Source organism: Lampris incognitus, chromosome 4, assembly GCF_029633865.1.
Source record: "Lampris incognitus isolate fLamInc1 chromosome 4, fLamInc1.hap2, whole genome shotgun sequence".
NCBI classification, from domain to species: Eukaryota; Metazoa; Chordata; class Actinopteri; order Lampriformes; family Lampridae; genus Lampris; species Lampris incognitus.
In genome coordinates this window covers 39,793,571-39,818,837 of record NC_079214.1, presented here as the reverse complement: position 1 = coordinate 39,818,837, position 25,267 = coordinate 39,793,571, and the positions used below count along the sequence as shown (strand labels likewise).

The 25,267-nt window shown below is 42.5% G+C and overlaps 1 protein-coding gene across 2 annotated transcripts in view; it reads right to left on the bottom strand.

Moving 5' to 3' along the window:
- The window catches only part of phkb (phosphorylase kinase, beta), a 164,156-nt gene that overhangs the window by 38,277 nt on the left and 100,612 nt on the right, over positions 1 to 25,267 (bottom strand). For both annotated transcript variants that reach the window (XM_056278286.1, XM_056278287.1), the window contains 2 exons: positions 5,530 to 5,585; positions 4,085 to 4,178 (listed from right to left, as the gene is read on the bottom strand). In XM_056278286.1, coding sequence (XP_056134261.1) covers positions 4,085 to 4,178; positions 5,530 to 5,585 — 150 coding nt within the window. The remainder of the gene's footprint in view (positions 1 to 4,084; positions 4,179 to 5,529; positions 5,586 to 25,267) is intronic.

The following is a 25,267-nucleotide window of genomic DNA, read 5'->3' as shown; positions in this document are numbered from 1 at the left end:
TGACCAGGTTGAATGCTCAACATAAAGAACACAAAGCACCAACACACCACATTCTAATGAAGTAAAAATGAGAATCTAAGAATATTTATGAAAGTATGTGCATAAATAACATCAGCTTTTTGGACCTTTTTAGAACTTTTGGGACCTTTATCTTAGTGTTTTAGCTTTGTGGATCACTCATAAACAGGATTCATACATTTGGCATGATACTTTTGGCAAGTATATTGGACAGCTAAGAAGTCTATATTAATGTGAGTACCAGGGTCAGTTAACGGGAGAGGAGCAGAGAGTAGACCTAATGGCCAGAATAGAGTTGGATAATGGTGTTAGAGGAAAGGGGCAGGAGGTAGTCCTAGAGGGGGACAGCATGCACACTCGAAAAATTCAGTTGGTTGTCAACGGGTTGTTCCCAGTGGCAGAACCAGTTGATCACACACTGTATACTATGTGGTCTTGGATCTGGCAACAACATTTTAGCTTTGAATCTAGCTTAAGACCTTTACCACATAAAACTCCCGTTTTCAAGAGTTTTTCTTCTCCCGCTTCAATACGCTGTCTAATAAAGCATAATAAAATGCTATAAGAATAATCTTTTCAAAGATATGATGGTGGATAGTGGATTTTTTATTAAAGTAAAGAGGGAAGTAGGGCTGGAGCAGTAGACATGGCAGATGAAGGAGGAGCAGCTACAGGTCTGGATGATAGATGTGACACAAGAAAGACTTCAGTTGGATTGGTTGGAGATAGTTGGCGTAACAGACAGTATGATTGGTGTAATCTGAGGTTAAAATGGGGTGTTAGGTGGTAAAACTATGACAGGAAGAATGTTGTAGCTTGGTGGAGCGCAAAAGGCAACCCTATAGGGGAGAGCGGTGATGTGGTGGTGGATATGACAGGAAAGGCAAGGCAAGACAAATTTATCTGTATAGCACATTTCAGCATCAAGGCAATTCAATGCTTTACACAAAACATGAAAGGCATTAAGAAAAGCAATATAAGGCAACAAAAAGTAATCTAAAAACAAACAAAAAGAGAATAAAAGTTACAATGCGGTGCAAGATGACTATCAAAAGCTTCAAAGTTTATTTAATCATAAACAACGGAAAACAGGAAAGTCTTCAGCCTTTAACTGAGAGTCGCAGCAGACCTGCGGTTTTATGGGAGTTTGTTCCAGATATGCGGTGCATAAAAACTGAAAGCTGCCTCTCCATGTTTAGTTTTGACTTTGGGGACAGAAAGCAGACCTGTCCCAGACAATCTGAGAGGTCTGAATGGTTCATAGTGTAGCAGAAGATCAGAAATGTACTTTGGCCCTAAACCATTTAGTGCTTCATAAACCAAGAGCACAGTTTTAAAATCAATTCTTTGATGGACAGGAAGTCAGTGTAATGACCTCAGAATTGGAGTGATGTGATCCACTTTTTTGGTCTTAGTAAGGACTTGGGCAGCAGCATTCTGAATCAGCTGCACCCGTTTGATTGATTTTTTTAGAAAGACCTGCAAAGACACAGTTACAGTAGTCAAGTTGACTGAAGATAAATGCATGGACAAGTTTTTCCAAATCCTGCTGAGACATAAATACTTTAATTCTTGATATATTCTTCAGGTGATAGTAGGCTGACTTTGTAATTGTCTGAATGTGGCTATATAAATTCAGGTCTGAGTTCATGACTACACCAAGATTTCTGGCTTGGTTTGTGGTTTGTAACATTACCGATTGTAGCTGAGTGCTGACTTTTAATCATTCTTTCATGGCTCCAAAGACTATTACTTCAGTTTTAGCTTTGTTTAATTGAAGAATATTCTGAGACATCCGATTGTTTATTTGTTCAATGCACTTGCTCAGTACTTGTATGGGATTATAGTCCCCTGGCAATATGGTTATGTAAATCTGCGTGTTATTTGCATAATTATGGTAACATATTTTGTTGTTTTCCATAATCTGAACTAGTTGGAGCATATAGATGTTAAACAGAATTGGCCCCAGAATGGAGCCTTGGGGAACTCCACAGGTCATGTACACTTAAATTTGTAATTGCCTATAGACATGAAGTAGTCCCTGTCCTTTAAATAGGATTCAAACCAGTTTAGTGGTGTGTCAGAAAGTATCACCCAGTTTTCCAATTGGTCTTGTAATATGTTGTAGTTGACTGTGTCAAATGCAGCACTAAGGTCCAATAATACCAGGACTGAGATTCTGCCACTGTCTGTGTGGAAAGACAGCGTAGTGGTGGTGGAGGTTATCCAGGAGAGGAAAAAATGGTTAGAGGGAGATATTTGACGGGAGAGGGGTGGAGGATTGGTCTGGAGGAGACAGTTTGAAAGGACGATGTGACAGTACAAATGGTTCATCTCCCTTTATGGGTCAGAAAAGAGGCATGATAAGATGGAGCGGGTTAGAGAGGAAAGCTGAGATAGAGGCTGGTTTAGCATGACAATATAGAGATTGGTTGGTTTGGAGGAGATGGTGGATGGAAAGGTAGGGTTGGAACAAGAGAAATGACAGCATGGGATTTCAAATGTGGAGAACAAATATGATGGAATAGAACACACAGAAATATGAACTCGGTATGCCAGCTGTTACAAGAGGGAATTGAGACTCTGGCAAAAGTCTAGGGAACAGAATGCTCACTCTCTAACATAAAAGTACGCAGATGTTTATGTGCCAGTATGAATAATAGAAAGGTGAAGGTGGAAAGAGGGAAACAGAGGAGGCGAGCTGGTTTGAGCTTATTTTCACCAGTTAAAATATCCAACACCAGGAAGTAGATGGAACTAGCCCAAGCTAAGGTTCCAGGTACCAGCCAGCTTGCAGCATTCCTTGTTCCGCTCCGTAGTGTTGATGTGATGAAGTTGGGTTGGGGCAACAAAAGAATTTCCAGCAATGGCTTGAACGCAAAGCCTCCATGGGCGACCAAAACTTAACCATTCAAATGGCATAGACAGACATCCCCAACTCAAGGCTCTGTCACAAACGGTATTCACACCAAAAATATCCTTATGCACCTGAGGTGTGTTCACCCTAATGGCTAAGCTCCAACCACACTGCCAAAACCAGCAAAAGGAGGACATATAGAAAGAAGGGTGAGAGGTCATATGCCTGTGTCATGTGGTTAATTCAACTGAATTACCCCTCAACCAAGCACAGCAAACCCAAATTGTGCAAACAGGTGAGCTAAAGATGGGTAGATTCTAGAGGGTAACAGAAACAATGTTCCTCAGATTTGTCCATACTAAACAACAAACAATAAGAAAAATCCTAACCAGAGGCTTAGTCATGACCAACACTCAGAAAATATTATCTGTGACGGTGTTGGTTTTACAGATTCAGTCTTAACCACCTTGATTGACTTGCTGATCGACCTGGGCCGAGTTGTAAATACCAAACGTATTAAGTGAATATCGGTATACAATCATTACTTCAATCTGACCTTTGACCTGCTACTCAACAGACACTTTTTTTATGCAAACAGGTCTAATGTACTCAGCAGATCTGGCAGCCATCCAATTAGATGCCTTTCCAATTTGTCGGAGTGACATGGGGGCGGCTCTGCCGGCTGACCAATCAATCAGCACGAACAATCCCCAGTCGGCAAATCAATCACTTTAATCAATGAGCAGCTACACTTTGACTGATGTATCCATCAAGAGGAAAATCTTAATAGCTGGGGATGTTGGATTCACAAGCAGATGGATTGACTGATCTGCACTCTGCTGACATATTGATATGGCTGCTGAAAGTTAATCTAGCTAACTGTCTAAATGATGTGCGTAGTAGGGGGAGTGTCGATAGTCTGTGATGGTTTCCTCCCCTCTGATATCCTCCCTATTGTTCAGGATAAATAGCAAATGATGTTAAAGGGAAAAAAAATCACCCAACCAAGAAGACACTTCATTGCAATTTGATATCAGAAAATATAATAAATTACATAGCACAAACTACATGGGAATAGGTTAAATTTGTTGTTTGTAAACTAGAAACTTGATCTGTGTGTGTGTGTGTGTGTGTGTGTGTGTGTGTGTGTGTGTGTGTGTGTGTGTGTGTGTGTGTGTGTGTGTGTGTGTGTGTGTGTGTGTGTGTTACCTTGACCAGCTCTCTCTGTGGCCATATCTGAATGGGCTCCACCTGGCGGGGTGTCTGGGTCTGAATACCATAGGTGTTCAAGAAAACCTGCAGTCTTCAGGTGCACGCGCGAGCACACGCACACGCACACATGCACACACGCACGCACACACGCACACACACACACACACAAACAGATTTCAAATGTATAAAGTGTGAGGATGGCTTTTATATTTTAGTTATTGAGAAGATTTCTGGAATCTTAATTTCAGAAACAAAACTAGAATAACAAAAATTATTTTCGGAATAACAATCCTGTGTAATCCTGTTTTCCATTTCTTATCCTGCCTGCATTCCCAATCTTCTTATGATAGAAGCCTGACGAAACCTGAAAACTATCAATAGTCTATTAATGGAAAGGAAACTCCATCTTTAATTATCATTTCCAGTGCTTATCTTCTTGTTCTTGTCTGAGAGAAACCGGGTCCAGCAAATTATCCAGCTGATTAGAGAGTGAAATGCAGGTACAAACATGTCATTGGTTAAAACTCCCTATGTGTTTGACGTACACTGAGCTATCTAAATTCTATCTGATCTATTTTGCTTATAAAGACATTTCTGATTAAGCTACCCCACTTATCTTTATGTTGACAGTCTTATAATCTGATCAAATATTTGGGTGAGATGAACGTCACATTCACCTTTACAGAAAAAAGGGGAATAAAGTTTGATCTTGAATTGAAGGGGAACATGATATTAAATAAAACGTAAAATAGATTCTTCACTAAGATAAGAGATACTAGACTATATACAAGTAGGATAATACAAATGAAAAATTACACTTTCTTGGCATGAATTTTTTTTAATAGGAATTATCAATTGTTCTCAATGGCCACCATCTCTGGTTTCAGTTTTCCAGTTCCTTTCAATAAAAATGGCATTAAGTTGGAAAAAAAATGTGCATCCCCCCCCTTCCACTGAAGTAAAAGCTAGTTCCAATGTGTGATTTTACCTGTAGATTTACTAACCTCTACAATTCTTGTAAAATCAATTCTTGTACACCTGTAACTCTTATTGATCTATAGTTCTTAGAAATCTATAGCTCCACATTGATTGCCCTTGTGCTACTGAAGAGTAGCGAGTGGACTTCAATGAGAGAGAGAGAGCGAGAGAGAGAGAATGAAATGGCTAACAGAAAATAGCTTGTCTGCCATGGTGATTGCAGCTACAGGTTAACAAGTTTCAGGTAGCAATTTAACCCCCCATTTGACTCACACACACAAAAGCAGAAAAACAGAAACACTCCCCAAACACATGCACAGATCCCCATATACACACGCACCGCACCGTGTGTGTGTGTATACAAATCGAAGTGCCCACATGTACCGTACCAGCACATAACATGCACACACACACGCACACACGCACACACACACACACACGCACACACGCACACACTCACATACCTCTGGCTCTCTGCAATCAAGGCCACGTGGATCACAACATCATTCTCTATGGGACCCTGTGAGAAAGAAAGAGAGAGACACAAAGAGAGAGGAAGCGAGAGAGAAAAAAGAGATACATAGAGAAGGATGGAAGGAGACAGAAGGAGAATGAAGTCAGTTTTATTTATCAAACAATTTTAACAAGCAAGACTTTTGTTCATCAAGAGGTCCATGACCCAAACAAACTCCGTGAGCCAAGACAAAAGCTTGACTGTTTGGGTGTCCGGTGCTAATGCTCTTACTGTAAGAGAAAGCCCGTGTGTGTGAGACCCCCTCTATGGAAATTCTAGGAAAGAGGTGGAAAAAAAACTGCAGCATAAATTCAAGGTGGGTTGGAAGAAGTGCAGAATAAATGGCTCTCGAGTTTAGATTTAAATGCTCAGGCAGCAGGTTTGTTTGAGAATTTTTTTGGCTCATTTTGGAAGCAGATGTGAGTGGGCGAATGCCGTTTTAGAAGGTGTCATAAAGTCGAACATGTCAATGGTATTGCAGAAAGGTGGTATTTAAGGGAAATAAATCAAGTAATTAAAATGTCTGAAATGTACCAAGAAAAAAAAATTGGCTGCTTGCTTAAAAGTTCAGGCAGTAATCTTACCATGCCTAATTCCCTGACAACAGCGGGACGGTTGAACAACAGAAAGGCTGTTCCAGAGGCGATGCCATAGCAGGAGGTTGTGCCCCCACCAGCCAAGAACAAACAACCACATCAGCTGTATTTTGCCAAGTGAGCTTGAACACCAGTCTTGACATAGGTGATGAAAACATTTGGACAGGTTTACAGTAACAAATGTTTCCATCAAAAGAGGAGTGTATTATTTGCATGTGGATGTTTCTGACTGTATCTGTTCTTTCTTTCCTTTCTCATGTTTGCGGGCTAAATTCAGCGCTTATCGATCAAATAAAAAGCCAGCCAGCCAGTCTTGCATGCTTGTGTACCAGCGTATGTGCGTGTGTGTGTGTGTGTGTGGAGCGCTAAGTGAACTGTAAATAGAGGGGTTTTATAGTGAATGTGCCAAGTGACAGTCTTTTCAGTATCGTTTAGAGAAGAGGTAGCAGGTTGTGACTCACAGGCGCTGGGGCCTTTCATCTCATCCTAACTGTGGGGCTCTGAGGGAAGCATGGTGCCAGCACACAAACTCATAAACACAGACACACATACTCACAAACACACACACGGCGTGTATGTGACGTACGTTCATGCAAGATACACGCACGGATATAGTTACTCATGAACACAGTTACTGAAATCAGTCATAGAACACAACAATGAGAATGCTTACACTTATAAATAAACACACACACACTCATCCACATAAAGACGCATGCACACACACTCACAAATGGCTGGGAGCCATTTTGTTTGGTCGATAAGAGCTGAATTTAGCCTGCAACCTCATTATCATCAATCAGGGGGGAGAGCAGGAGAAGATGGAGATCGAGACAATAGATGGAGAGAGAAAAACGGCAGGCCTCCCAACAAATCTCTCTTGATGAATCGTGAGCAGCAGTTTCCAAAACGCTGCCATGGACCCTTCTCATTAGCATTTGTCTCTTTGCAGACAAAGGACTCATTTGGAGAGGAGATGACATGGAAATGCATTATGGAAAAAAATGGGAGAAACGTCCTCTGTCTCTTCAGTTCATTGCAGTCAAACATCTGCAACAGACAACTACTCGAGACGAACACGGCGATTTTTCAAATCGTTTTTTTTCACCCTGCCACTTCAGAAACATGAAATATAAAATATCTGTGTGGTGTGAGAGAAATGGTGTTGGTTCTGACATGACAGGTCAAAAAATAAACCTAAAAAATGTCAATCCGACAGAGGTGCTCTCCAGTTGATTGCCGAAGAGCCCTTGAAAACCTACATTAGGCTCCAACGCATATTTGAAAACATTATTACAACAGAACCGACACACTCAAGGAGCCAGCTGTCAGCCATTCAATATACAGAAATATCGCTGTTTGTTATCAAATGTGCCATTCAAAAACGAGATATTAAATTAAATATTTTTTCATTTGCCTGTGTGTAGTAGAACTTGCAATGCTAGAGCACAAAAAAAAAGAGACTGGGCATGCATACATAAGAGTGAATGCCAAACAAAGCATGGCTTAGTTCACCTAACACAAACAAGAAATGCTAATACATCCAAACGAGTCATAGAAGTACCACCCTGCCTGCCCTGCAATATACTATGAATGGTTGAGGGGGGGAAATGCGGGGAGCCTCTTATCAACCTAAACCACTACAACAATCCTCCATTAAATCATATCAAGACTGTCATGCTTTGCCTTCAACCACTTAATAGAAATTGATATATAAATAATATTCATTTATTCATTGGTTGAGGGGAACAACGCTGAAGCAATGAATTGAATTACTACTCATACATTAACTTGAGACTCAACAGTTTCGGCTTTTTGTTGAGAGAGATGAATGTGAGATCACCAGGGAAGTATTGTACTCTCTTGTAACAGGAATTAGCAGGCAGCTAGCGCAGTGTGGTGAGCACAAATGATGCCTTGCCAAAGTGGACAATGTCTGGAGAATTTCAATTTGAAAAGAAAAGAAAACAAATTGGGGAAAAAAAAAACAAAGAGACTCTTCTACTTTGGAGCCTCCACAGAACTATTTGTTTGGTCTTTTTGCTTAATACTAACAAAAACCCATGGTCACAGGCTCGCCCCAACGACAGTCCACAAAGCCAGTAATTCCAGCCTCCATGAGGCCTTTATGCCACCACAGTAGGTCACATACTGAGGGAAGTGGTAACAAGACACTGACAAAGGGAACCCTCCCCGCCCCCCCAAAAAAGAAGAACAAACAAACAAAACAACAACTCTGGCTCAGCATTATAGCATTGTAGCAAGCAATACTGGCACATTATTTGCTTTTCTGAGCCAGGAAGGTTACTCTACATACAGCACCCTGTTGGAAAATGCATCAAATGAATCTAAGCATATGTGAAAAGGCTACTGAAAACTAAGCCTACTGTCACCACCGAAGGCACCCTTGCCAAGAGTTTCAGTGGAGTTGCTCACCGCTGAACAGCAGGAGATGCGTTTGAGTTGGGAACCTTCCAGAATCTGATTTGGTGTAATTTTTGTGTTGAAGCAAGGCAGTGCTGAAACAGGTGCTGATTCTATGATCTCAGACTGAAGATTAGAGAAGAGGAGGGAGGGAGAGAGAGAGCGAGAGAGAGAGAGCGAGAGAGAGCAAGCGAGGGGGGGGGGTGTTGGAGTTCTCTTGCCTTATAAGGGTTCCAAGCATTGAAGGCTTTTGTAATTGTTCCATTTCTTCTTTTTTGGTCACTTTGAGCTCAAGTTTGACCAAGTTCCCAAAATAGAAAATTAATGAAATTTGGCAACCTTGCCAGGTTGGTTAGCATTTGGAGATAGACCAAAGCCCAGGTCAATGATAGCCAAGGTCACACTATAGTTACAAGAAGAATTTTCAAGATTAAGATGTAATTTATTAATCCCCGTGGGGAAATCCATCCTCTACATTTAACCAGCCCAACACACACTGTAGCTAGGACAGTGGACAGCCACCGTGCCGCGCCCGGGGGACCAACTCCACTTCTTCTTTCCATTGCCTTGGTCAGGGACACAGACAGGAGTATTAACCTTAATATACATTTCTTTTGATGGTGGGCGGAAACGAGAGCACCTAGAGGAAACCCACTTAGACACGGGGAGAACATGCAAACTCCAAACAGAAAGGACCTGGGAAGGCCTGAGGTTCGAACCCAGGACCTTCTTGCTGTGAGGTAACAGTACTAACCACTGGGCCGCCATGCTGTGGTTTCAAAAAATATTCATGGGTGATCTAAATGCACAAAACATTTTATACATATACACTAGGTCATTTATGAACAATATTGTCCATGGAGCCCATAGGGTCCACCACATTGGAGTTTCCACCATTTTGTATTTTTTTGTAATACCTTCTTCTTCATACTCCCTCTAGACTGTTGGTCTGATTTTAGCCTCCTTTGGCATGTGTCACCTAGGGGTGTTGTCGTCCAAAATTCCAAGGGACATTTTGATATCTTGAAAGATCACTGTGATCTTAGTGAATAAAAATGGTAAGGAAAAAAAATGTGGGGCCTTAAAGACAAAATGAAAGGAAAAATGTCTTCTCCTCCATTTTACCCCTAATTTCTGCACCAAGTTCTCATTTGACTGACAATTATGTGGCAAAAAAAATTGAATAAAAAAACTATCAAATTCATAGTTACTCTCTTTGCACATGTGGGCGGGCATCAAGAAAAATGTCCAGGAGTAAATTGATGTGAATTTCACCACCCCTCACCCACCATATAAAATCTAAATACAGGCATCAAGACTGCAATATCAAAGGACGCAGTTGCATCTTCGACTGTTCGCATCCAAGACCATACTTTCCTTTCCTCAAAACTCTGTGGCTATGATAACAACAGTTGGAGTTCATTTATGTTAGAACATAAGAACGCCCGTCCCTTATTAATTCCCTCCCAAACAGTCTGTTTTGTTTGGAAATGTGACACATTGTGGAAGTTCATGATGCCCGAAATGCAGTTTATGTGGTCGTTAAAGAAAAGTGGCTATAACTCTGTGACAGGTTGGTTAATTGTTATAAAACTTTGTGCAAATGATTAAGGATGCTAGATGAGCGTATGTACAAAAGTATGACAATATTTTCCCATAAGGGGTGCCACAAAAGCCAGAAAATTATATCTCATAAATAGCTTGACCAAATGTCACGAAATTTGTTACACTGTCAAAGTATCTTTATTGTCCCAGTTACGTTACTGAAAATCTGAAATTTGTTCAGAATTACTTCTGGTTTGGGTTTCCTGTGATATTTCATCTTGTAAATGAGCTTGTGATTAGATGTCTGCTACAAAACTTGCTGTTTTCATCTAAGTCTATTTGGAACATTTTTACCAAGGTTTGTACTAATTGATCAAAGTGTGTTTGCTACACAAAGATATGAATCAAATATCAGTAAAAAATCAATTGTTTTTAGAAGTCAGCCACTGAAAAATGCAGAAACCTCTATTCAGCTTTGTGAATACACATTATGGCATATCAATCAACAGTAAACCATGTCTTTATGAAAGCATTCATAGTTTATGAGTTAAAAAATACGTTGTCGATAAATAGATTTTCCCTATGGCTGCATTAAAGTCTGGACATCAGATTGAAAATGGCAGCTCATTCATTCCAATGAGAGCCGCTCACCCATTGCATATGGCTGGTATGGGCTCTGTTGGCAAGCTTGGAGCTACAAGTCACGTGACACTGAAGGTGCACTGACACAGAAAGGTCTGTAAAATATTTAAAAAAATTCTGGGCATCACACAAGTGCAAAGGTAACTCTTTGAATGATCAAGTTTTGACTCATCAGATCAATTTTTTAACAAGCTGCTTTTTATTGTGATAATACAAAGTGGCTTGTTAAATGTAGGTGCTTCCATAATTGTCAAGGCGGCTAAGAGCGCAGGCCTGCATCTTTTATCTTTTTGAATTACTTCAACCAACACATCATCTGCTGACAAACTGTTAATGGCCAATACATGCACAAATGCTGAGTGAAGTGCACGCCATCTGTGCACTCACGCATGCAAGACACATATTTCAAGGCATGAAAACTGACTTGTGTCAGAAATTACACAAACAAAATTTACTTTTGATCATTGAATAAGTGGTTTTGAAAAAACTCATACACATTATAGTAAATACAGAATCAACATTCTCTGAGACTGATTGTTTGAATCCGCTGTAATTTTCTCAGTTTCAAAAGTAGTTCTGTCAGTTTCAAAATCCTCCTGAGTTTCAGCAACACAAGGAAACCATTAGATCACAGTGATTCGCAATTCGATGCAAAATCAGATATTTTTGCAAGTATTAAGCAGACATCTTTTAAAAAAGGATAGATAGAAAGTATGTATCCCTTGTCCCTCCGCCAAGGTTGTCCCTTGTCTCCAATTCTGTTTGTGATATTCATGGCCAGGATCTCAAGGCGCAGCCAAGGTGAGGAGTGCATCCATTTTGGGAACCTCAGAATTGCATCTCTGCTCTTCGCAGATGATGTGGTTTTGTTGGTTTCATCAGAATGCAACCTCCAGCATGCACAATGGGGTGGTTTGCAGCTGAGTGTGAAATGGCTGGGTGAGAGTCAGCCCCTCCAAATCTGAGGCCATGGTTCTCTACCAGAAAATGGTGGATTGCTCCCTCCTTGTTGGGGATGAGTTGTTGCCTCAAGTGAAGGAGTTCAAGTATCTCGGGGTCTTGTTCACGAGTGAGGGTAGGATGGAGCGGGAGATTGACAGGCGGATTGGTGCAGCATCAGCAGTAATGCAGGCATTGTACCAGACTGTTGTGGTGAAGAAGGAGCTGAGCCGGAAGGCAAAACTCTCAATTTACCAGTCAATCTTCGTTCCAACCCTCACCGATGGTCATGAGCTTTGGGTAGTGACCAAAAGGATGAGATCGCGGATACAAGCGGCTGAAATGAGTTTCTTCCGTAGGGTGTCTGGGCTCAGCCTTAGAGATAGGATGAGGAGCTCAGACATCCGGAGGGAGCTTGGAGTAGAGCCGCTGCTCCTTTGTGTCGAAAGGAGCCACTTGAGGTGGTTCAGGCATCTGATTAGGATGCCTCCTGGGCGCCTTCCTTTGGAGGTTTACCAGGTACAGCCAACTGGGAGGAGACCCCGGGATAGACCCAGAACTCACTGGAGGGACTACATGTCCAATCTGGCCTGGGAACGCCTTGGGATGCCCCAGGAGGAAGTGGAGGGCGTTGCTGGGGAGAGGCACATCTGGAGTGCCCTACTTAGCTTGCTGCCACCGTGACCCGACCATGGAGAAGCGGCTGATGATGAATGAATGAATGAAAGAAAGTATGTATTTAGGCCACAAAAAAAAAATAGTTGACTTTCATTACGTCTTAAAGCCTGAAGCATCTTGGACATCTGTTTGACTGAAGTCAATCACTGGAGAATCTGCACGGCTGCAGCCAGAGGCTTTTCATAATCTGAACTGGGCAACCTTAAAATGTTTGTTTTGAATGGGGACTTACATATTTAGCAGTATCCCATTCAGCAGAAGTGATTTATTTTAGCAGTTACTCTGTGATTCCATTAAAACATGACAATTGAGTAAATAGGCTGTTATTTTAACTGATGACAGCCTTCTACTGTCAATAAGAATAAGTCTCACTTTCAAAACAGCTGCACTCCAACAAGTTTGTTTGATTGAAGTGCAACTTTTCCATTCCACCACTGGCCATGGTTGGTATTATTTTTTGCTAATATTATTAACATCACAAATAAATTATAGTGTGGCAGGATGAGGAAAAACACAGGAGATGAAGGCAAGTTTGAACTTTATTCCTCAGCTCCAAAAACCAAACTACTACAGGAACAACCCTGCACCCGGGAGACCGGGAACGTAAACCATGCCCCCAGCTCACAGCCCTGCTAGGTGAGAGGCATAGCCCCTAGTGTCCGCCACAATAGCATTATAACAGGATATAAAACCCATTATTTGTATATGCTTTTGCAGAAATCACATTTTATTCTTTTCAACAGGTTGTGAAAAACAGGCAACTAATGGGAAACCACAAATTAAGATATCAAAGATATGGAATTAATCCTTATTTGGCTTGGCATACCAACATTTGCATTCCAACTTGTCCTTTGTGCCAAAGGCTTCCAAACTTGTAGGCCAACTGCATAAAGCCTGAAAGAACTATAATTTATAATGGCAAAAAGTAGAAAAAGATGTTAATTTCACATGGCCATTGTGTTAGGCTTCACATATAGTTTATGCTTTGGTCTGGCAGATGACTGTGTTCTATTTTAATTACGTGTGTAGGCTACTTCAGTTCAATGTAGAAATTATGCTCAACATTTACAACTGGCAGAGTCCAATGTAACACAGAACACGTAGTCTGCTATAACCCTAGAGTCACTGCAGTTGTCAATTTTATGAACCTCTCACTTCAAATATAAATAATGCAGCCTAAAAGTCTGTGTGTGATAGAGTGAACTCAGTCAATAAGCCTCATTCACTTCCACTGTATTGCATTTACAGCAGGATGTCCGTTCAATATTCACATTGATCAATATAGCCTCTTAATTAATTCTACTTGTCTCAAACACCAGCCTCCACCTCAACCTCACATGAACTCCCCTACATATCACAGTTTCTACATTTGTGCCTGGTCACCATAATTGCTGCTTGCAGCTATATTTAGTTTTGACTCAACCGTTGTGACTGTGGGAAGGGTAAAAAAAAAAAAGTACCTATGAACTCAAGCACAAACTCACACATACACATACTCAACCAAGTGACTCATTGATAAATACAGGGGAAACACAGCCGTCAAGGTAAAAAAACAAATTAGCATAATTAACTCTGAGCCTCTTTTTCTCTGCACAATGATACAAAAAACTGATAGACAATGAGAGACGGAGACAAGGTGAGAAAATAGGTAAGAAAAAAAAACCAAGAGTTGAGAGAGGGCATATTGAAAAGTGCTGCCAACAAGTGCAATATATTTCCAACACTGGCCACAATTTACAGTAATTTGCAAGAGACCTCGCTTGAGCATCCTGCCTCGGAGGAGATATGGCTTTGCTAAATTTGACAAAGTGGAAAGCTATTTGCCAAACGAGCCTGGTCCTGGGAGTCCATGTCTGGAGAACAGAAATGAATTTCAGCTCTGCTTCATTTGACTTTTTCTCCAAATTAAAAGCAGTGAATTGTGACACAAGACTGCTGATGAGAAAAAAAGAGAAAAGAAAGACCTCTTGGTCTATCTCATCCACACTTTGTCTGTCTCTCCCTCTCTCGACACACCTCTGTCTCCTTTTTGCTGCCCTCTCTCTCTCTCTCTCTCTCTCTCTCTCTCTCTCTCTCTCTCTCTCTCTCTCTCTGTCACTGGCTTTCACCATTCATCTATCACTCACTCAAACGTCTGTCTGTTTTTCTCACACCACTTCACCTCTGTCATTCTTTCGCTATTTCTCCCTCCCTCTCTCTCTCTCTCTCTCTCTCTCTCTCTCTCTCTCTCTCTCTCTCTCTCTCTTTCTCTGCAATTCAGTCTCTCTTTCGCAACCTCTCCCCCTTTCTCCTCCTCCCTTCTTCTTTCACACCTGTGTCTCGTGTCTCTTTTTCCCTCCATTGTCCTCCGCCCTCTATCCCTCCAGTCACTTCCAAAAAGTTGGCAAAATAAGAGAACTCTTCTGCAAACAGATAGCATTTCGCACAGCGGAGGAGCAGATATTTCTGTCAGAGCACCTCGGCCGGCAAAAGAACCATGCCTCACAGAGCTCAAAGGTAATGGAAAAGGAAAAATGTAAAAAAATGAGAAGACAGATGCATAAAGCCCTCCCCCGCAATGTGTGCATAAACGTTACATGAAATCTGTAAAATTTGTACCAAAACTTTTTTCCCCCACAAAAACCAAGTGCACCCTATGCCTCTGAAAATCCCCTTTCAGACAGCAGTGTCTTATACCCTTGCTGAATGAAATACGACCTAGATGTGTACATTTCATGGATTAGACTAAATTAAAGAGTGAAGAACTTTGGAAGTGATGTGAGTATGGTATAGTAAATTAAATTTGAGACAAGAATACATTTGCAGTGGCTCAGACACTCCACTGTTTATTTTTGTTATTAAACCTTAATTAAGCCAGTAAAATCCCATTGAGATTCAAAACCTGTTTATCATGGGAGACCTTTTTTCTTCTTCTGGATACCCCCCCCCCCTTTGCCCCCAATTGCATCCGGCCAATTACCCCACTCTTCCGAGCCATCCCAGTTGCTGCTCCACACCATCTGCCGATCCGGGGAGGGCTGCAGACTACCACATGCCTCCTCCCATACATGTGGAGTCACCAGCCGCTTCTTTTCACCTGACAGTGAGGAGTTTCACCAGGGGGACGTAGTGTGTAGGATGATCACACTATTCCCCCCAGTCCCCCCCCTCCTCCGAGCAGGCGCCCTGACTGACCAGAGGAGGTGCTAGTGCAGCGACCAGGACACATACCCACATCCGGCTCCCCACCCACAGACTCAGCCAATTATGTCTGTAGGGATGCCAACCAAGCCGGAGGTAACACGGGGATTTGAACCGGAGATCCCCATGTTGGTAGGCAACGGAAAAAACTGCCACACTACCCGGACCCCTTTTTCATGGGAGACCTGTCTGTGATGGTGTCTAAGGAGACCTCTGATAGGACAGTGTGTCCAGCCCATACAGCATAACACCATAACATACACCATTCTAAATTTAAGTTTGTTAACAAGGGACTCCAAGATGAGGGGGCAACAACAATAAAACCCTTTTTCCTGGTCCAGTTCAAACTTTGGGAACAGAGAGGAAATAAGTCATTGGACCATGGACCATACTGACGTCACAGAATCGTTTAACGTGAAGATATGAGGGGCACATCCCTAAAATGGCCTTATAAATGAATATTAGCCAGTGACTGAATATGTGCATGTGGAGAGGTCCATCCAGCCATTGAATATAAGATGCAATAACAAGCTTACCATATCAAATTTGTTACAACTTTCAGTGCACCGTGATAACTTCACCTAAAAGCGTTCATATACAATTTGTCATCATAGTCAAGTAAAGGTATGAATGTGGCTGCAACTAGCATTGCTTTGTGTCAAAAGAAAATCAAGGCTTGTTTCTGAAATAGAACTACAATTTCAATCCTAGCTTCTGGACAAGATGGTCAATGTGTGGATTAAAAGGCAAACAATCACGTCCAGGTAGCATAGCAGTCTATTCCGTTGCCTATCAACACGGAGCTCGCCAGTTCAAATCCCCATGTTACCTCCGGTTTGGTCGGGCGTCTCTACAGACACAATTGGTCGTGTCTGCGGGTGGGAAGCTGGATGTGGGTATGTGCCCTGGTTGCTGCACTAGCGCCTCCTCTGGTCGGTCAGGGCGCTTGTTCAGGGGGGAGGGGAAACTGGGGGGAATAGCGTGATCCTCTCACGCGCTACATCCCCCTGGCGAAACTCCTCATTGTCAGGTGAAACGAAGCAACTGGCAACTCCACATGTATCGGAGGAGACATATGGTAGTCTGCAACCTCCCCAGATTGGCAGAGAGGGGGTGGAGCAGTGACTGGGACGGCTCAGAAAATAGGGTAATTGGCCAAGTACAATTGGGGAGAAAAAGGGGGAAAACCCTAAAAAATAAAAAATAAAATAAAAAGTGAACAATCATCATATAAGATAGCCAAAGATTAAAAACAGGAGAAAAAAACTCAATCTGCTTAATTGGGGAAGTTGCAATTTGTGTGAGATATGATAGACTTCTCCTCACCCTTGAAAAAAATATATTTGTCTTGTTCGTATGTAAACCAAGATTGAGGTCAAACACTGAGACTGCATCACATTAGATGATAATTTATTCAAGAGCCTCATTAAAGGATAATTCCATTTTTTTCTACAGTTTGAGTCTTAGTTTCAAATTTTTTTGCCATTGTGCATATTAGACATATCATTTTGCTCACCAGCATATACTTTTTTTTAAATTTTAACTTTCATTGTCATTTTCACTCCCAAATACATGGTTTGAATACGAGAGGGAGGATAGTGGAATGGTGAGGATGCAAGGAGTAGAGGTGATGAAGGTGGATGAGTTTAAATACTTGGGGTCAACTGTCCAAAATAACGGGGAGTGTGGAAGAGAGGTGAAGAAGAGAGTGCAGGCAGGGTGGAGTAGGTGGAGAAGAGTGTCAGGAGTGATGTGCGACAGAAAGGTACCAGCAAGAGTTAAAGGGAAGGTTTACAAGATGGTTGTGAGACCAGCTATGTTATATGGGTTGGAGACAGTGGCACTGACGAAAAGATAGGAGGTGGCAGAGTTGAAGATGCTAAGTTTTTCATTGGGAGTGACGAAAGAAGACAGGATTAGGAACGAGTATAATAGAGGGAAAACTCAGGTTGGACGGTTTAGAGACAAAGCAAGAGAGGCTAGATTGAGATGGTTTGGACATGTGTGGAGGAGAGATGCTGGGTATTTTGGGAGAGAGATGATGAACATGGAGCTGCGAGGCAAGAGGAAAAGAGAAAGGCCAAAGAGGAGGTTTACGGATGTGGTGAGGGAGGACATGTAGGTGGCTGGTGTGACAGAGGAAGATGTAGAGGACAGGAAGAGATGGAAATAGATGATCCGCTGTGATGACCCCTAATGGGAGCAGCCGAACATAGTAGTAGTAGTAGTAGTAGTAGTAGATAATTGGGTTAATTGGAGTTGTTGAAACATATCTGATACTCATGTTTGTTGCCCCATAAGACACTGTAAAGACATTGTAAAGTTGTGTCCAGTGGTGCTCCCGTATCCAAAATCTCCATAATGAAGCCAGTGAGTAAAATGATATCATAACCAATATGCACAAGGACAAAACTGTGCAAATAACACGTAAGTTGTCAAAAAAAAAAACAGAATTAAATAAATGTTGGGGCCGAGCAGTAGATGTTAGAAATTAAAACAAACATTTTGTAAATTTTGACCTAGTAGTCTATAATGTAATTAGTGAAGGGGAAAGGATCCAGTACAGAACAGAGCCTGAACCCTTCTGACAGACGGCGAGTTTCAGAGGTTAGCATGCTCTCTGGTAATAGTGCAACACAAAGGCGAAGGCCTCAAGCTAGCTTCCTTGTCACAAAGGAATAGAACATTCAAAGACTTTTTTTCCCCCATGAAGTCAAAAAGCAAGCAAGGGAATATATCTGCAGCCCCAAAAACAGTATTTGAATGAAACATAATCCCTTCGTTTTATGTCCCTGAACAAAGGGATGACTTCAGGCTCTGTATCACCCTCAGGAAGTCGGTCCCCGTGCAGCTCTGAGACTCTGATTTTGATGATTGTATTTCAAAGTGTTAAGGGTTTAACAATAATAATTTTAGAGGCAAACACCATAAAAAGAACTAGTCATTCCCAGTTTGTGCTCTGAAAAACATCTCTAGAGTACATTTTGAAGTTTGATTCATTTTTAAAAAGGTCGTTTAGTACGGCCAATAATAAGGAGACTGAGACTCTTGCATCTTATCGAGTTGAGCAAATGAGCGTGACAGCAGATTTGCATTGGGAAACTCTTCCAGTCTCATGACAAAAGCACAAAAAAAAGAAGCTAACAGAATGAGAGACAGACAAAGAAGGATCGTGAGAGTTGAGGAGGATGAGTTAGGTGCAGTAACCTGAGCACAGTAGAATGAGGTGAGGAATTGAAGTGAGGAATTGGATTCTGTGTGGTTACCAGGGTATAATGTAAAGGCAACCTGACTGAGGCAGCAAATACATTGAGGTCTGGACTCGGCTCAGAAATATTATCCTCTGTCAGAAAATCCTCATGACTGAGACGGAAAAAAAAATCAATTGGTATTAGAGACCAGCTCCAGTGTGCGGTAAAGGAGCCTTGGCTTGTCAGAGCTGCCCTGTTAGATATCACGCCTGGAGAGCATCTGTGGCCGGGAAGGCTGGGGAGAAGTGGCCTGATACAACCTTGTGTGTGTATTTGTGCATGTGAGTGTGTGTGTGCGTGTGTGTGTGTGCCGTGTTAATGGTTGAATGCTGCAGCACTGAAAACATCAAACACAAACACACACATTCATCTGTGCGAACTCGTAGACAGCAATAGATAGCAAATGCATACACATATGGAAATGTAATGTCCTCGCTGGGCAATATAAGTGAAAACTGGTGAGTAGACCCATAATATGGCACTCTCGCACTCCAAGTCTTTCTGGAGTAGAGAGCTACTAAAATGTTGATGGAACAAATTACAGCAAATTACAGGGACCATTAGGTATGTGTGTGTGTGTGTGTGTGTGTGTGTGTGTGTGTGTGTGTGTGCGTGTTTATATTTATTATGAGTGTGTACACAGAATCTACTCAGTGACAAGCCACACACACACATAAAACAATGCAGATAAACACATGTACACAAAAGGTATTTTCTTGCTAAATTGGAACAGATGTGAATATTGTCCTGGGACACACACACACACACACACACACACACAGACCCCCCCCCCCACACACACACACACACACACAGACACATACACACACACACACCCTGACTGCATTATTATACTTGCTGTCAGGGGAGTAGTTATAAACCTGTCCCTGCACCTCCCGTGGAGGTACTGAGACAATGACAACAAGTTGCACCCCCCAGCATGACAAGCCCTGACAGTACTTCCCCATGCTTCCAGAACTCAGGATCTCCATAGGGACATGTACCTCACTCCATATACCTTACTTTACTGAGGGAACATGGCAGCCATGTTTTCCCTTTGGAGAAACACAGTAACAAGACTCTTGTGCTGAGGGCATTTTGGTTGCTAACGGTGTGAAGTGAGCCTCGTTTACATCCACCATCAGCTTACACCCAATCATATCAGCTCCTCTAATGAAATAAGAAGCTGTCTTCATGCTTCACCCCCACACCCTGCTTTAGTTAAAGCATCACAATTAAAAAGAGTGGAAGCGCCAAAGAAGGGAAAACAGCATCACATATTTTGATTTTTTGATTTTTTATTAAACACAAAACTAAACAGCCAATCATTATCAAATACCAGCCACCCTAGAAAATATGCCTTAATATTTTATTTTATTTTTTGAGAAAGTTGAATAGTAGCTAGGGAAGTCTTGCTGTGAGCACTGTGAAGGACCCCCCAAAGCCCAGACCAGCTAGTAGACAAGTGATCAGCATCGGCTCACTGGTTTCGCCATCAACAAGTGTGTTAATGAGAGTGGAGGAGCTTCCTCTCAGCACCCCTGGCCCCGAAAAAAAGATATTGGCAGCTGTCCCACTCAATAAATAAATAAATAAATGAATAGATAAATAAATTACACAACCAGAAAGTGGATTGCAGCTTATTGTATAAGAAAACATGGTAGGCTTAAATGAGCGCATCTATCCCAATGGATCCACAATCTGATAGTTAGCCTCTCATTGGGCCTCATTCATCCGTTGTTCGTACATACAAATTTGTTCTTACACACCCATGGAATTCTTTCAGCCCTCAAGATTGTCTGACATGCAGAAGCAAAGCCTGACTGTTATTTATAATTACTTCCCCCTAACATCTATTGCCTACCTCTTGCAACGAGCCACCACCCCGGCCTGCAAAGACATCAGTGTTAGCCAGTTGGTGTCTAAATTCAGGGGTTACCCAGGTTCTACACTGGTCTCAGAAACAAACTTCAGGTCTAAAAAATTCCATGGGTGTGTAAGAATAAATTTCTACATATGAACGATTGATGAATGAGGCCCTTTGTGTCTGTCTGATGTGTGAGACATTGGATGGCACCATACACTGGTCCTGTCCAGTTACACAGGCACACAGACGAAGAGACAACAGGGGCCAAACCTACCACAGACTTCTAATGGGGTTCTTGGCACAGAAAATGGATTGTAAACTGGAGAGAGTGGGTTGGGAGGGAAGAAGGGAGGGCGAGGGAGGCAATGAGCATCTCTCTCTCTCTCTCTCTCTCTCTCTCTCTCTCTCTCTCTCTCTCTGTTCATATGTGTGTGCACATATCAGACGCTGTGATACCCGTCTCTCGTAACATTGTGTGTAAGGTGACCTATCCCCTGTGGATAAAGTCTGTGTGTGTGTGTGTGTGTGTGTGTGTGTGTGTGTGTGTGTGTGTGTGTGTGTGGTGTGTGTGTGTGTGTGTGTGTGTGTGTGTGTGTGTGTGTTCGTATAACATTGAACGTAAACACGAGTCAAAACATTATGGCCACCTACCTAATATGTTGTTGGTCCTCCATGTGCCACCAAAACAGCACTGACTCACCAAGGCATGGACTCTACAAGACCCCTGATGGTCTCCTGTGGTATCTGGCACCAAAACATTAGCAGCAGATCCTTCAAGCCCTGTAAGTTGCACAGCAGAGCCGCTGTGGATCAAACTTGTCGGTCTAGCACATCTCACAGATGATAAATCCGATTGAGATCTGGAGAATTTGGAGGCCAGGGCAACACCTTGAACACTTCATCATGGTCTTCAAACCATTCCCGATCAATGTGTGCAGTGTTCATTATCCAGCTGAAAGAGGCCACTGCCATCAGGGAATACCATTGCCATGAAGGGGTGTACCTGGTCTGCAACAACGTTTAGGTAGGTCGCATGTGTCAAATTGATGTCCACATGAATGGCCGGACCCAGGTTTTCTCAACAGAACAATACCCAGAGTATCACACTCCCTCCACCAATTTGCTGTCTTCCCACAGTGTACACTAGTGCCATCACTTCCCCAAGTAAACAGCGCACAAGTACTGTATTGATGCATGCTCAATAATCCAGGTAAGAAAATCAAAGAAGGTTGAATCAGTTCATCTGAATACAGCGTTTATTGACAGATACGTTTCATCACTCAACTAAGTGACATCTTAGGTCTAAACTGACTATCTGACTGACTGACTGACTATCCCACTACCCCACTATCCCCACTCCTTATAAAAAATACAGTACAACACAGTTGCATAACGACTGAAACTAACGACCAGTTTCATATGCAAATATGGGTGTGACTTTTAACTAGTCACAAGGGTCATGTGTACTATTCAGAGGATTACGGAATGTTGCAATCACAGCATTGTAAAATGGGGTCAGATGCATAATGACAGAAACCAATATCTAGTTGCATGTGCAAATATGGGTGTGACCATTAACTATACTTTTGATGGCTATGTGTACTATTCACAGAGGATTTGGGAATGTTTGCAATCACAGCATTGTACGATGGTGACAGATGTACTCTTACCCCCCCCCCCTCCCCCTGGTTCAGGGATGGTCATTCCCTCTTAACATAGATGGCCTTTTGACTGCCTATTTAAACCAGCATTCGTCCCTATCAAGGATGTGCACATTCTCATCCTTGAAAGAGTGGACACTGACCTGTAGAGGCCACTCTTTGTGGCCACTAAACCCAGGGTGTATCTACTGAATACAGACTGGAAGTCCCCAAGTCCAAATGGGAGACACCACCAAAGGAGGTTGAGAATGGCTGAGGTTGAGAATAGGATCCTGTGCGACTTCAAGTTCCAGAATGAAAAGCACGAGCTGGATAACCAACCAGACATTGTGGTGGTTGACAAAGAACAGAAGACAGCAGTAGTGATCGATGTAGCAATCCTGAGCGATGGCAACATCAGGAAGAAAGAACACGAGAATCTAGAGAAATACCAAGGGCTGAGCGAAGAACTAGATGGATGTGGAAGGTGAAATCCACAATAGTGCTATTGGGAGCACTAGGGGCTGTGAACCCCAAACTGGGAGAGTGGCTCCAACAGATTCCAGGTACAACATCTGAGGTCTCTGTCCAGCAGAGTGCAGTCCTAGGAAACGCCAAGCTACTGCGCAGATCCCTCAAACTCCCAGGCCTCTGGTAGAGGACCCAAGCTTGAGGGAGATTCGCACCACACTATCTGTGGTATCTGGTACCAAAATATTAGCAGCAGATCCTTCAGGTCCATAAGTTGCAAGGTGGAGTTGCCGTGGATCGGACATGTTGGTCCAGCACATCCCACAGATGCAGAATCGGATTGAGATCTGGAGAATTGGACGCCAAGGCAACACCTTCCTCAAACCATTCCCGAACAGGAAGTGCAGTGTGGCAGGGTGCATTATCCTGCTGAAAGAGGCCACTGCCATCAGGGGATACCATTGCCATGACGGGGTGTACCTGGTCTGCAACAATGTTTAGGTAGGTGGCACATATCAAATTGACATCCACATGCATTGCCGGACTCAGGTTTTTCCAGCAGAACACTGCCCAGAGGATCAAACTCCCTCCTCCAGCTTGTCATCTTCTCACAGTACATCCTGGTGCCATCACTTCCCCAGGTAAATGGTGCACACGTACACTGTCATCCACATAATCTACAAGAAAACGGGACTCATCAGATCAAGCGACCTTCTTCCACTGCTCCAATGCTCAGTTCCGATGCTCACGTGCCCATAGTAGGTGCTTTTGACAGTGGACAGGGGTGATCATGGGCACTTTGACCAGTCTGCGGCTATGCAGCCCTATACACAGCAGGGTGCCATGTACTATGTTGTGAACCATCATTAAAATTTTCTGTGACTTGTGCCACAGTAGACCTTCTGTTGGTTCGGACCAAATAGGCTAGCCTTTGTTGCCCTCGTGCATTTGTGGTTTGGCCCTTCTTGGACCACTGTTGGTAGGTACTCACCACTGCTGACTGGGAGCACCCCATCAGCCTTGCCGTTTCAGAGATGCTCTGATCCAGTTGTCTGCCCATAACAATTTCCCCCTTGTCAAAAGTTGCTCAGTTCTTTAAACTTACCCAATTCTCCTGCATCCAACACGTTGACTACGAGAACTGATTTTCTGCTTACCATCTAATCTACTCAGACCTTGACATGTGCCCTTGTTTGGAGATGCTCAATGTTATTTGGTTCACTTGTGTGTGGTCATAATGTTTTGGCTCATCAGTGTATGTTTTCATGCAAGCATGCATGCACACATCCATGCATGGACACACGTGCATACAAGTAGGTAAAAAAGAATTAAAAGCAGGTGTGACAGTGCATGTCAACACAACTGTGCATGTTTCATCGGTGATGCTGTGTGTGTGAGTGTACATTTAGGTGCATGCAAGTGTGTCTGTCTGCACGAGCTGTTCACATGAGTGACATCCAGTTCTTGGCAGGTTAAGAGCCCATTTCTCTCTCTCCAGGGGCTTTTACTGTCACAGACCGCTAAGGTCCCCTCCCCCAGCCAGTCACCTGGCCATTGGTAAACAGCAGGCTTTAGCACTCTGAGAATGTGCACATTTGTGTGTGTGTGTGTGTGTGTGTGTGTGTGTGTGTGTGTGTGTGTGTGTGTGTGTGTAATAACTCCTATGAGGAGGGTTTGTCTGTGAGAGAGTGAGGGCAAAATGCGAATGTGTGTTTTTGTCTATTGTATGTGTATGTGTGTGCATGCCCATTTTAAGAAATCCCAGAGCCCATCTGTTCAGAGCCGCTCATGATGTTCCTGTCACCTCGGCACTGAGAAAGGGACAATCACTAGATTATTCTGTGGTGTCCTGCAACTGACCTCTGCACAACAAAATGCACCATGAATTCAAAGCAAACTACAGTAATTGGCTGACAAAGCTATCTACTATAAATAAAATGGAAACCCTCCCAGGATTCAGGTATGAGACAAAAAGAATAGTGGTTACCTATGTTTGGCATAACAGTATATCATGTTTGACTTTAAGTGGCCAGCACATAGTGATTGAATGACTGTGCCAAATCTGATCAGAAATTGGTGATGGTCATCATTACTGGAAACACTCTCAGTGCTCTATCGGTGACTTTTCAAAAGTGACTTGTTGAAAAGTAAACACCTGCTTTGGTGGAAAAGCCAGAATACTAGATAATGTGTTCTCATGGAAAATTAGATTTTAAACGAGTAATCAAATGCATGTATCACGTGTTTAACAGTGGTGACAGGTGATGCCACAATATGATGTTAGGAAATATCTGAATGATGAAAATGGTGCTCATCCTGAACGACTTATATAACTGGGCATTGGAATTGTCAGATCTGATTGGATCATACTGAGTTAAGACTGATGGAATGATAACCTGCAACCGTGCTACTTTTAGCAACCGTGCTACTTTCTAAACAGTCAAACCAAATACAA